The sequence below is a fragment of the Rhinoderma darwinii genome, chromosome 10 (assembly GCF_050947455.1).
Source record: "Rhinoderma darwinii isolate aRhiDar2 chromosome 10, aRhiDar2.hap1, whole genome shotgun sequence".
Taxonomy (NCBI): Eukaryota; Metazoa; Chordata; class Amphibia; order Anura; family Rhinodermatidae; genus Rhinoderma; species Rhinoderma darwinii.
The window spans coordinates 16,165,692-16,179,962 of NC_134696.1; the positions used below are offsets into that span (position 1 = coordinate 16,165,692).

Consider the following 14,271-nt stretch of genomic DNA (forward strand, 5'->3'; position numbering starts at 1 on the left):
ACACTTAAAGGAACACTCTCGCCAAAACTGATACACTGTGTTCTGCCTAGTACCGGGCCTGAGGGGAATGAACATGACACAGGGATTCCAAGATACAAAAGGGAGAACCATTGTGTCATGCTCCGCCCCCTCATGTACTGCAGTAGACATAACACAGTGTATCAGGAGTGTTCCTCTAGTTTCTCTTGAACTTCGAAGACTGTTGATCCCAATAGATGAAGCGGTGATGATGTTTTATCTGGAACACCAAATAAATTTGTGTCTTCCCAAGGACGTAAATCTTACATATGAAGAAGCCCAAGAAGGTAGAGGATTGAATAGTGTTCACCATAAGAGATTAGTCAATTTTTTTTGACTGATGTATTGATTCACCAAACGGTTTATAATTCACTAACCATGAGGATGCATTGGGTGAATCAGTTTCCATGTTCTAGATTTACTTTTGGTGAATTTTTGGAGCATAATAGGTGAATAGTGTTGGCCATCCGGTTCTATGGCCATCGAGTTGTGGGAATCGTTGAAATAAGAATTGGGCAAAACAAAAAAAACAACACTCATGTTACCATTATCATGGCTCAATTTGGGATGAAGAAAGCTCTACAATTGCCCAGAGTTGGTAGAATGAAGACTCAAGATGGGACATAATGGACACCAATGGCCTAATGTAAAATACCAGTCATGGAGCTAAACTGATAATAGTTTTCTAATTGACTCTACTGTTGAATATCTAAGGATGGTGGTCTTGCAGCATCGGGGCCCGGGGTTAGAATCTGACGAAGGTCAACATCTGGATGGAGTTTGTATGTTCTCCACATCTTTGTATGGGTTTTCTTTGGATGCTCAAGTTTCACTCCCCCACACACGCACTTCCTAAATATACTGATAGGCTAATTAGCCTCCTATGAAATTTGCCGAAGAATGTGTGTCTAAGGGCAGATACAGACGGACGTTGCGTTTTTGCGCGCGCAAACAACGCGGCGTTTTGCGCGCGCAAAAACCATTTGACAGCTGCGTGTGTCATGCGTGTCTGATGCGCGGCTGCGTGATTTTCGCGCAGCCGGCATCATAGAGATGAGGCTTGTCAACGCCCGTCACTGTCCAAGGTGCTGAAAGAGCTAAATCTTTCAGCACCCTCGACAGTGAATGCCGAACACAACAGCGAAAAACCTGTAAAAAAAAAAGATAAAGTTCCTACTTACCGAGAACTTCCCGGCCGTTGCCTTGGTGACGCGTCCTTGGTGACGCGTCCTTGGTGACGCGCCTCTCTTGACATCGGGCCCCACCTCCCTGGATGACGCAGCAGTCCAAGTGACCGCTGCAGCCTGTGATTGGCTGCAGCCTGTGCTTGGCCTGTGATTGGCTGGAGCTGTCACTTGAACTGAAGTGTCATCCCGGGAGGTCGGACTGCAGGAAGGAGACAGGAGTAATCGGTAAGTTAGAACCTCGTTGTTTTTTTACAGGTTAATGTATTTTGGGATCGCAAGTCACTGTCCATGGTGCTGAAACAGTTTAACTCTTTCAGCACCATGGACAGTGACTATCTCCTGACGTCGCGTACCGATAATTTTTTTGCCGGGATCGGCCAAAACGAGTTTGGCCGAACCCGGTGAAGTTCGGTACGCTTGTCCCGCTTCGCTCATCGCAAAGACACTCCGTTTGGATGTTCGGAAACAGAAAAGCACGTGGTGCTTTTCGGTTTTCATTCATCCTTTTCACTGCTGTTGCGCGAATCACGCTCGTCCCACGGAAGTGCTTCCGTGTGGTGCGCGTGATTTTCACGCACCCATTGACTTCAATGGGTGCGTGATGCGCGAAATACGCAGAGTTTTTGAACCTGTCGCGCTTTTTGCGCAGCAGACAAACGCTGCGCAAAAAGCACGGACTGTCTGTACTGCCCCATAGACTTGTATTGTCCATGCGTGCCGCGTGAAAACCACGCGGCCCGCACGGACCGAATACACGCTCGTGTGAATCCCCCCTAAGATAGAGGGATTAAATAGTGAGCCCGTCAGCGACTGATGTGAGCGATGACAATCTCTGTACAGTCCTGAGGAATATGTTGTTTCTATATACAGTAAGCAACAGGACTAGGCTTCATATTCATGAAAACTGGTGTAACTAAAAAATGACAACTACCCCCATTATGTAGAGGCCACAGCCACAAGTTAATGGAGAAAAAAAACAAAAGACCGTAAACGTCATTAACATGTCATTTTAATCAAAAATAATCATCGACACACAATAATGACATCATATACCATCGAAACATGACATCATAGCTATCTGAAAAGAACAGACATGGCAATATAATCATTTCTCTCCTACAGAAAGCCTGAGACAACACGTAGCACAGTTATGTAGATTTATATATATTTATATATATTTATATACTTTTTTATTTAAACAAAATTACATAGCCTTTGTATATATTTCTCTAGAATCACTTTCAATCAACTGTCTGATATGTGAAAAATGGCAAGTCCTGAATTTCATTGTTTCCGTAAAAAAATATTGAGCTTTGTGTAGATTTTTTTTGATAGCACGCTACAGGACGCTGCCATTATTCAGTCTCTCTCTATATATATATATATATATATATTCATCTTGTTTTATCTTACATGTCGCCTATATGTTCATGGACTTGATTAAACGCAACCTACATAAAACATACTGACTAACAGTCCCGATTTTCACGGGACAGTAGGGTGAATCGGGCCACAAAGGGGTGGGGTGTATGCAAATGTAGCAATTTTTTAGCTAATTTTATTCTAATTTAAGTCTAGGGCGGTCCTGGTAGAAATGTGGGCGGGGCTTAAAATATTCCATGATTTGGGATTTAAATGTTGGTAAGTATGCATAAAAATATGTATCTAAATATTCCTGCTCTCCAGCTACTAGAACAGCAGAAATGTAATGACCAAAATTAGAGGAAATATTCTTTATTTTATAATTGGTGTTTTTCTAAGCCTCATAGCAAGCAGAACTTTGGAGGTTTCCATTTCAGTTTATTTGACTACAGGAAAACTTCAAATAAAATGAATACACTGTTTATGAATAGTGCAGGACCTGAGTGGGCGGGGCATGACACAGGGATTCTCTATTTGGTGTTCTTTAAGCATTTGTGTCATGCTCCGCCCCCTCAAGCCCTGCATTAGACACAACATAGATTGGGAAGTGTATTAATGTATTTAAGCAAGTTTTCTAGTATAAATAGATTGATGAATATGGCATTAGGTACGTAAACCCCTGCCCAACATTTTCATATATGTCAGATATGTCCAAATTTGTTGGAAAAAGCTTGTATGAAATATTTAGCATGTTTTTCTGCCACTTTTCCAGCCTGTCATTGTTTTAAACCTTCATAGGGCATGCTCCCAGTTGATGAATATATTGTGTGGTACACTGGGGTAGGTATAGAAGAGACCCTCACCCCAGTGTATCAGTTTTCATGGACTGTTCCTTTAAATCTCTTCATGAATCAACCAACAAAATATTCTCCCAGCAGTCCTATACTGTCAAACTTCTCCATGCTGCTGATAAAATTGCAGTGGGCATATCCTTCTATGATGGGTGTGGGAATTTTTAACCAAAAATTATTTGCAAGAATTGTTGCAGTTTTGTGTCTTGTTCAAATACGTAAATAAGATAAACTCAACCTACTCAAAACTAATAAAGCATAAAGGGGGTGCAAAGGATTAGAAACAAATTGCTGCTTTCTTCCAAAAACAGCACCATACCTGTCCACAGGTTGTGTATGGTACTGCAGCTCAGCGTCGTTGAAGTGAATAGGGCTGAGCTGCAATACCACACACAACCTGTGGTCAAGTGTTTCAGTATTTTTTGGAATAAGCAGCCATGTTTTTCTAATCTTGTACAATACTTTTAACTCCTAAAAAGCTGAAAACTTTTGTGGCGGTATCCGTCTAAAATTTTCACCGTGAACAATTTTTTGGACTCAACACTGTCCATTTACCATAGAAAATGTATATGATATAATTAGGGGTGCACTGGCAATAAATGGGGGGCCCTCAGGCATTAAATGTATCAACCACTATACCCAGGATACACTTGATTTTGCTTTAGAATTTTTTTTGCAGGTCCTTATACTTTCAGCATTACTCTTACTAAGGCCATGGACTCTAATCCCCAAATTATCAGTCTGCGCCTTGATATAATACATTTAGGTAATTATTTGGGAAAAGCTATACTATTGGATTCCATATGATTTAACATTGCATCTTAAAAAAAAATAAAAAAAAATATTAAAAAATTGTAATAAAAAAGTGCCATGTAGCGGTAGAATAGAATATGCCACCTAGAGGCCAATGGAAGGTATGGCAATATCATGAAGTCACAATCATTTTTGAATGATACATTGTGGGTGCCAATCTTACAATGGGAGATTTTTTTTTCTGTCTCCCTTGTAATTGTTTTTGTTGAACTTTTTGTTTTTTTATGTTATATTTGTTATTTTTTTTTTTTTATAACAATGAGGCTCCTACAAGACGTGAAATGAGAGCAACACAGACATACAACATAATATCAAAAGCCAAGTCAGCTTGAGGAAAAAATACAACTTCTTGGAACTAGTCTTTGAAAACCTGACAGCAGAAAGTTTTTTTATAACAGTCAAGCCATTTCAGTCATTTCCACCAGGCCTTTTCGGCATGGGACATACTGCGTTAAACTGTAACACTTGTTTTTGTGGCATAGGAACCATAAATCAGTATGCCTGCCGCCTTGCTGGTCCCTGACTTGCTACACACACCACGACTCTGACCTGATCAGAGGGAAATACCAGGCACATCATTGGCTAGAACTGTTCAATATGTATAAGCCAGCCCAGTAGACATTTTCAGGTTGAGATCAAGGCTTGAGACTACCACACTCGGCATCTTTCTACTGGGTGCATCGTGGTGCCTTTCTTGCAGTTAAATTCTTCAGAGAAAGCTTCAAAGTTTTGTAAGGAACCCATCACCCTGAAATGAGAAGATCAACAAATGGAAAGGGTTAAGTCAAGACTTTGTCCTACAAGTTTTATCAATTCATCATGAAGATGTAAAATGATCCAAAAAGATAGAAGGTAATTGCAGTGGAAGCAATAGTTTGTTTCAGTTCACTTTAGAGCACAACCTTAAAAAGAAGCAGAAAAAAAAAAAAAAGAATAAAGGAAAACACGAGGACAGAAAAGACAACAAAGGAAGGGAAAGATGATGAGGGGGAAAAATAGAGACGTAGAAGAAGGAGACAAAAATATGGAATTAAAGAAGATGGAAAAAGAGAGAAAAGAACATTAAAGAGGAGTGGAAGATGTAGACAGGAAAGAAAAACATTGGTAATAAACAGAAAAAGAAGATGGAATCGAATAGAATAATAATATGACGAAGTAGAAAAAAGAGGAAGTAGTAGAACAAAGAAGTAGAAAAAGAACAAGAGGAAGAAGAAGTAGAATGAGAAGAAGAAGAGGAGGAAAAAGATATAGAAGAAGAATAAGTAGTAGAAGAAGAGGAGGGGGAGAAGAAGAAGAAGAAGGGGGAGAAAAAGAAGACATAGAAGAAGAGGGAGAAGAAGTAGTAGAAAAAGAGATAGAAGAAGAGGGAGAACAAAAAGAATAAGAAGGAAAGAGGAGTAGAAAAAAAATAGAGAAAATACAAGAAGAAGAGAGGGAAGCATAAACAATGAGAAATGTCTGACTGTAGAGCAGATAAAATAGAAGATGGAATGGAAAAGGAAGGAGAGAAAGTAGAAGAAAAGTAGAAAGACTAAAGGAAATACAAAATAAAGGAGAAAGGAGGAGAAGAAATAGGAGAGAAAGCAGAGGGAGAAGGAGAAACCGGAAAATAGCTGACTGTATGGAGAAGACTGAAAGGAAGTATGAATAGAAAGGGGATGAAAAAAATGACAGAGGGTGAAGACAAGAATAAAGGATAGAAGAAAACAAGGGAGAACAGAAAGAAGAAGAAGAAAAACAACAAGAAGTAGACAAATAGAAAGAAGAAAAGAAAGATCAATAATACAAGAAGATGGAATAGAGGGAGACAAAAGGGAAGAAGGAAAGGAAGAAGATGAAAAGAAGAAGCTGCGTGTCTGTGAAAGCCATGATCACTTACCAGTACAGTATATAATGTAGGATGTGTTAGGATGTGCTGCTCACCTGTACTTAAATGGACTGTGCACATCTGTCTTTATCGAGTGCCTGGCGTACTCTGGCCGATACGATCCACACCATACCTGTGTATACAATACATTACATAGAAGGTCCATAAAAAACCATCATATTTACTGCTTACACAAGACCGAGCTCTGTGACTTTACTAAAGTACTACAGTTACTATATTACTACACTGCTCAGTAGTATGAAATAAGTATCAATAACCCATATTATACCAACAGCACTGACTAGTAATATGAAATAAGTATCAATAACCCATATTATACCAACAGCACTGACTAGTAATATGGAATAAGTATCAATAACCCATATTATACCAACAGCACTGACTAGTAATATGGAATAAGTATCAATAACCCATATTATACCAACAGTACTGCCTAGTAATATGGAAGAAGTATCAATAACCCATATTATACCAACAGTACTGCCTAGTAATATGAAATAAGTATCAATAACCCATATTATACCAACAGCACTGCCTAGTAATATGGAATAAGTATCAATAACCCATATTATACCAACAGCACTGCCTAGTAATATGGAATAAGTATCAATAACCCATATTATACCAACAGTACTGCCTAGTAATATGGAATAAGTATCAATAACCCATATTATACCAACAGTACTGCCTAGTAATATGGAATAAGTATCAATAACCCATATTATACCAACAGCACTGCCTAGTAATATGGAATAAGTATCAATAACCCATACTATACCAACAGCACTGCCTAGTAATATGGAATAAGTGTCAATAAACCATATTATACCAACAGTACTGCCTAGTAATATGGAATAAGTATCAATAACCCATATTATACCAACAGTACTGCCTAGTAATATGGAATAAGTATCAATAACCCATATTATACCAACAGTACTGCCTAGTAATATGGAATAAGTATCAATAACCCATATTATACCAACAGCACTGCCTAGTAATATGGAATAAGTATCAATAACCCATACTATACCAACAGTACTGCCTAGTAATATGGAATAAGTATCAATAACCCATATTATACCAACAGTACTGCCTAGTAATATGGAATAAGTATCAATAACCCATATTATACCAACAGCACTGCCTAGTAATATGGAATAAGTATCAATAACCCATACTATACCAACAGTACTGCCTAGTAATATGGAATAAGTATCAATAACCCATATTATACCAACAGTACTGCCTAGTAATATGGAATAAGTGTCAATAAACCATATTATACCAACAGCACTGCCTAGTAATATGGAATAAGTATCAATAACCCATATTATACCAACAGTACTGCCTAGTAATATGGAAGAAGTATCAATAATCCATATTATACCAACAGTACTGCCTAGTAATATGGAATAAGTATCAATAACCCATATTATACCAACAGCACTGCCTAGTAATATGGAATAAGTATCAATAACCCATATTATACCAACAGTACTGCCTAATAATAGGGAAGTAGTATCAATAACCCATATTATACCAACAGTACTGCCTAGTAATATGGAATAAGTAACAACAGCCCATATTATACCAACAGTACCGACTAGTAATATGGAATAAGTGTCAATAACCCATATTATACCAACAGTACTGACTAGTAATATGGAATAAGTATCAACAGCCAATATTATACCAACAGTACTGACTAGTAATATGGAATAAGTGTCAATAAACCATATTATACCAACAGCACTGCCTAGTAATATGGAATAAGTATCAATAACCCATACTATACCAACAGTACTGCCTAGTAATATGGAATAAGTGTCAATAACCCATATTATACCAACAGCACTGCCTAGTAATATGGAATAAGTATCAATAACCCATACTATACCAACAGTACTGCCTAGTAATATGGAATAAGTGTCAATAAACCATATTATACCAACAGCACTGCCTAGTAATATGGAATAAGTATCAATAACCCATATTATACCAACAGTACTGCCTAGTAATATGAAATAAGTATCAATAACCCATATTATACCAACAGCACTGCCTAGTAATATGGAATAAGTATCAATAACCCATATTATACCAACAGTACTGCCTAATAATAGGGAAGTAGTATCAATAACCCATATTATACCAACAGTACTGCCTAGTAATATGGAATAAGTATAAATAACCCATACTATACCAACAGTACTGCCTAGTAATATGGAATAAGTGTCAATAAACCATATTATACCAACAGCACTGCCTAGTAATATGGAATAAGTATCAATAACCCATATTATACCAACAGTACTGCCTAGTAATATGGAAGAAGTATCAATAATCCATATTATACCAACAGTACTGCCTAGTAATATGGAATAAGTATCAATAACCCATATTATACCAACAGCACTGCCTAGTAATATGGAATAAGTATCAATAACCCATATTATACCAACAGTACTGCCTAATAATAGGGAAGTAGTATCAATAACCCATATTATACCAACAGTACTGCCTAGTAATATGGAATAAGTAACAACAGCCCATATTATACCAACAGTACCGACTAGTAATATGGAATAAGTGTCAATAACCCATATTATACCAACAGTACTGACTAGTAATATGGAATAAGTATCAACAGCCAATATTATACCAACAGTACTGACTAGTAATATGGAATAAGTGTCAATAAACCATATTATACCAACAGTACTGCCTAATAATAGGGAAGTAGTATCAATAATCCATATTATACCAACAGTACTGCCTAATATGGAATAAGTAACAACAGCCCATATTATACCAACAGCACTGCCTAGTAATATGGAATAAGTATCAATAACCCATATTATATCAACAGTACTGCCTAATAATATGGAATAAGTGTCAATAACCCATATTATACCAACAGTACTGCCTAATAATAGGGAAGTAGTATCAATAATCCATATTATACCAACAGTACTGCCTAATATGGAATAAGTAACAACAGCCCATATTATACCAACAGCACTGCCTAGTAATATGGAATAAGTATCAATAACCCATATTATATCAACAGTACTGCCTAGTAATATGAAATAAGTATCAATAACCCATATTATACCAACAGCACTGCCTAATAATAGGGAAGTAGTATCAATAACCCATATTATACCAACAGTACTGCCTAATAATATGAAATAAGTATCAATAACCCATATTATACCAACAGTACTGCCTAGTAATATGAAATAAGTGTCAATAACCCATACTATACCAACAGTACTGATCAGTAATATAGAATTAGTATCAGTAATCCATATTATATCAAACTCAATGGCCTAGAAATGCAGAACAATAATTTGGAGTCACCTGTGCAAAGTTCAGGAAAAAAAGCTGCTTGTGTGTTAGGTCGAGTCCCGGCAGCTTGGGCTCTTTGCCATGTCTCTTCACCCATTTCAGATATGCCTATAATAAAACCATTAGGACATGTAAATTACTACAATATCCATTCAACAAATCTATAAGACTCCGTAACCAGGGCAATATGTATCCATGGGCAAACTATCAGGAGATATCCATGAGATTGATCATTAGAGCTACCTTATATCTAGGGTGTAGCTATAGGAGGTGTAGAGGCAGCACTCGTACACGAATCCTGGTGTTTGAGGGGACCCATAGGCTCCTTTGCCCCATAGATGGGGGCCCTGGTACAGATTTTGCATTGGGGCCCAGGGGCTACGCCTTATATGCTATGTGTCATTATTATATAAGGAGACCGGAGACCCTTCCAGGACAACCATCTGTTGTCAAAATTGAATTAAAAAAATTAAAAAGCCCAAGATACAGAGAGAACTGGAGTGAGCCGGCTGCATTATGAAGCTGACACTGTAACTAATTCGTCATGAAAGATTGCAGATTTGACCACATTAAAAAGTGTGTCGCTTCCTAAACACCATGAAGAACATTAATTATTGTGACATTTCAATGTCACTCTCCAACCATTCCCACCGGCAACCACAGGGACAGAGGAAAACCTCATCATACTTTACCTTGTAAGCCTGTCGGACGCCACCATTATCTGCAATATTTTCTCCCAGGGTAATGATACCGCTTACCTAAAAAATGAGAAGTTATGATTTCATATAATTTATGCTGTCTCCTTAGAAAGCTCGTCTTCAGTTTAATTCACGCTTTGTATAGAGGCTCTAATAAAAGGTTTAAGGTCAATGGATTGTTAAGCAGATAAATCAGAGATGAGCCAGCGAGATGGAATTTCAAGTGAATCTTTCAAAGACCTCATAAAAACACACTGGTGTACGTGAAACATAAAATACTGATTTGTCTAAGACGCTAATGAACATTTTTTTGCAACTGGGACTGAAAGGGGTTTATCTCATGACAGCCCTATAGAGGCAAGGCTGGCTCCCTCTCTGGCAGACCTGGCATGTTCCTGCATTACATGGACAGCCATTTATTTGAATGATCAGTGTGTAATACCACATTCCCCCTGCAGTGGCCGCTGTAGGATAAATGTATGGCTAGCAGGAGCTGCCCCAGGCGATATCAGCTGAGGGTTCAAGGAATCAAACCCAGCTAAATCAGCTGAAAGCCAGACGGCCGTTTTAAGAGAAGGGGTCATCTTAATGAGACAACTTTTCTAAGGGGGTCTCCTATGACCAATAAAAGCACCAACCTGTGAGAAAAAGTAAAATAAATTCACCAATGTCATCTTTTGATATGCAACTATGACCTATCAAAACATTATATTGACTGGATTTCCCCTTTAAATAGTGTGGCCAAACTGTGCTTGGTGCACTAGGTATCCTATTTGGGAGGAATTTAGGAGATTGGGGTGGAATTTAACATATTGAGGACACATTACAAAAGCTTAGGCTTCTCTTCTGCTGTTTTTACTGTGTGGCCTCAACCAGGCAGTTCTCAACAAGACACCCTACGGGGTTGACCATGGCCATGGGCCCAAGAATTTATCCAGTTTGTACTCAACAATCTTCCAACTAAAAGTACTGAATAATCTTCGACCACTAAGCCTGGCTAGTCTACAAAGTCCATCTCACAGACTAAAAAGAATGCTGTTCCATGACGTTGTATTTTGAAAAAGAGTAAAAACATACTCACATTTTGGCCACCGGCCAAATCCCAGGTGTAATTGCCATACTGGTAGACCATGCACCGAGACTGCTCTTTAAAATGCATTGCCGAGAAGTTACTCCACCAGTCAAACATATTTCCATCTTTGTCAAAATTCCTGCCTGTGAAGTAACATCCAACAATGAGATTTTTTTTACCTAAATAATTTTTCTGGCAAAGTCTATATACATGAGATCACAAGCTGGATCACACAATAGTCCCTTAACAATCACTGCTCCATAAACCAATTCATTTCTGGAATATGTTATAGGGTTTATAAGGAGTGCTCTAAAATGGCCAAAATCTCTAGAAACTCAAAAAGTTTTTGGGTTTCCAATTGTTGCTACTGGTCAAGGATAATGCCGGGGTACAAGAGTGGACTAGATGTATCCATGAACTGGATGACCTAAAAGCTTTATGGGTTGATGTTACGGCATCACAAGTTGTCAATTCCATTAATACAACGCTGGTACCTCAACACCTTAGTTTTAAAGCATCGGTTACTTTTTATCCTTACCATTATCATCAAACCCGTGAGTGATTTCATGACCAATGACCATGCCGATTCCACCAAAGTTTAATGTCTGAGGCTGGTGTTTACTAAAAAATGGAGGCTGAAGGATCCCAGCGGGAAAGACTATAAAAAAGATCATACAATGTTACAATCATTGGTTGGATTTGATGTCCAACATAAAAAGACAAGGGTTGGGTTGAGTGACAATGGGTCCTTGTTCTTGGCAGTATTGTGGGTCTATGTAAATGACAACACAAAACCAATTTACTTAGCAAATAAAACCTCATTTTTGAAAATGCAAATATAATTGAAACCCTTATGGGATTAGGATCAACTCACCGATCTGATTCCGGTTGGGGGAATAGAAGGCATCGGCCACTGCTGCACCAATGATCCAACTAAAACAGAGTAATGCAGGGAGAGTAATAAAGGTAACACCTCTGGCCCTCCAGAGGTTCTTTATGTTTTTGCATTCAGATGGAAAATGGTGGAGGGTACATATCATATTTTTATATCGTTTTATATAATTGTCCTTGATGTTTTTGATTTCATTATTCAACGTCCCCGATGAGTTTTGGTAGAAAGTTTTTTTTCTTAGTCATTTTTGGATTTACCCATGTAGGGAGATCGACACCCATAGACTGAAAGCTTTTTTACTTTACAAATTTTCAAATATCCTTAAAGTAAATTCTGATTTAATAGGGGGGAGTCCTTGTTCGGGACCCTCATTTATTAGCCAAAGCTGAGTGCAGGTACATAGAGCTCTGGAGGACCCAGCACATCTGTGCATTACACATGCAATCCACTGATACCAATAGGCAATGTGTAATGTTTCATTTCCCCTGTGGTGGAGCTGCAGGGTATTGTAACATTTGCAGCCCGGTTCCTCCACAGATTATGACTGATCGCTGCAGATCTTCCAACAGAAACAGATTGTCCAACATGAACATAACCTATAGGTATAACAAAATAAATGTAGGTGTTAATACTTACGCATCGGGGTCTACCGGTTCTCTTAGCTTTTTGAGACTCTTCTGTGCCGTAGCTTTTAGGATTTCTAGTATGTTCTCAAAGTATTTTTCTTCACTAAAGTTCAACTGCGGAGAAAAAGAGGGGGAAAATAATGTTGTGTTTCATGCATTAGATGTATCCAGCTTGATCTGTGTTTTTTATGAGGCCATTATATTTGTCAAGCTGACTTCAATACTATTCAGCTAGTGAACGCATTGCAATTACGCTGACCTTCCCTCTCCTGTATAAGCATTTTATGAAAGCGCTCAGAGCTGTCACAAGTACTGTTCAAGTTACTGCAAATCAAAGGAACTCCTGCCAGATGTCTGTGACCTGGAGAAGATGACTTGAACCGCAGGAGCCAAAACAAATGACACTCAGAGCTATTTTGAATGCGTCGCGGTGAAGAGCCGTCTTTCTTTCTTGGATCGCTATGTCACAATTACAACTGATTTCCACCCTTCAATGTATCCTTAAAGAAAACAGAGAATGGGGAGAACATGCTGACAAGCGGGCTCGGAAGTGAAGCTGCAATTATCTACTAAGCACTGCCAATTTTACATGAGGTGGAAAGCCAGCAGTGATAGCAACCACGTTGGGTGCCCAGCTGTGACCCTAACACAATGCGCCATCTTACTTTACACAATAGCAGAAACTGCAGATTGAAGAAATAGAACAACAAGGATTAAAGGAACACTCCCAGTAAACTTGATACATTGTGTTATGCATAACGTAGGGGTGGGGCATGACGCATGGATTCTCTCTTTGGTGTTCATTAAATTCTTGTGTCATGCTCCGCCCCCTCAGTCACTGCTTTAGGCTTAACACAAATTTATTATGATCTTAAACTTAGAAAGCTTAAAACTAGACCAGGCAGAAGATGCCCCAAATTTATCACAGTGGTGCATGGTGTATACCAATTTAGTTAATCTTGCTAGACATTGGATACTTTTCTCTGCCTTACACCACCTCTTGCTTGGCCTAAAATATATGTTTGTAACGGGCACTTTCTTTGTAACGGCTAACAGACATATGGAGGGTGGACGGACTGCCCGGTGTACCAGATGCCAAAGCAATATCCAAGAATAAAATAGAGATGATGTCCAGCAATTTGTTGATTAAAACATTGCATTTATTATTTCATTTAAAACAGGTTTGACATTCTAAATCACGCTTACGGCTTAGGGCTCAAAACGCGTAAGCGTCATTTGGAATTCCAAACCTGTTTTAAAAGAAATAATAAACTTTAATAACTCTTTTCTTGTTCTTGGTTTCCTTACTTTAGACCAAAGTAATTTTGTGCATTTTAAGCCATGCCCCTCTTTCACTAAGCCGTGCCCCCATTTGCTAAGCTTTGCCCTTTTTCTGAACACTTTCAAAACGGTCCAGAGAGTTGCAAAACCTGTCTAAAACACATAAGTCTGGTGCTAGGCATGTACGGCAGTAATTTGGGGCATATAGCTTGGTAAATCACCCTCCACC

At 38.4% G+C, this 14,271-nt stretch overlaps 1 protein-coding gene across 3 annotated transcripts in view; it reads right to left on the minus strand.

Annotated features, from left to right (window-relative positions):
- Positions 1–2,198: 2,198 nt before the first annotated feature.
- The window catches only part of MMEL1 (membrane metalloendopeptidase like 1), a 125,555-nt gene continuing 113,482 nt past the window's right edge, over positions 2,199–14,271 (minus strand). For all 3 annotated transcript variants that reach the window (XM_075839392.1, XM_075839393.1, XM_075839391.1), the window contains exons 16-23: positions 12,772–12,875; positions 12,118–12,176; positions 11,782–11,901; positions 11,253–11,386; positions 10,166–10,231; positions 9,486–9,581; positions 6,155–6,231; positions 2,199–4,979 (exon numbers count right to left, since the gene is read on the minus strand). In XM_075839392.1, the coding sequence (XP_075695507.1) occupies positions 4,880–4,979; positions 6,155–6,231; positions 9,486–9,581; positions 10,166–10,231; positions 11,253–11,386; positions 11,782–11,901; positions 12,118–12,176; positions 12,772–12,875 (756 nt within the window). In that variant the 3' untranslated portion in view covers positions 2,199–4,879. The remainder of the gene's footprint in view (positions 4,980–6,154; positions 6,232–9,485; positions 9,582–10,165; positions 10,232–11,252; positions 11,387–11,781; positions 11,902–12,117; positions 12,177–12,771; positions 12,876–14,271) is intronic.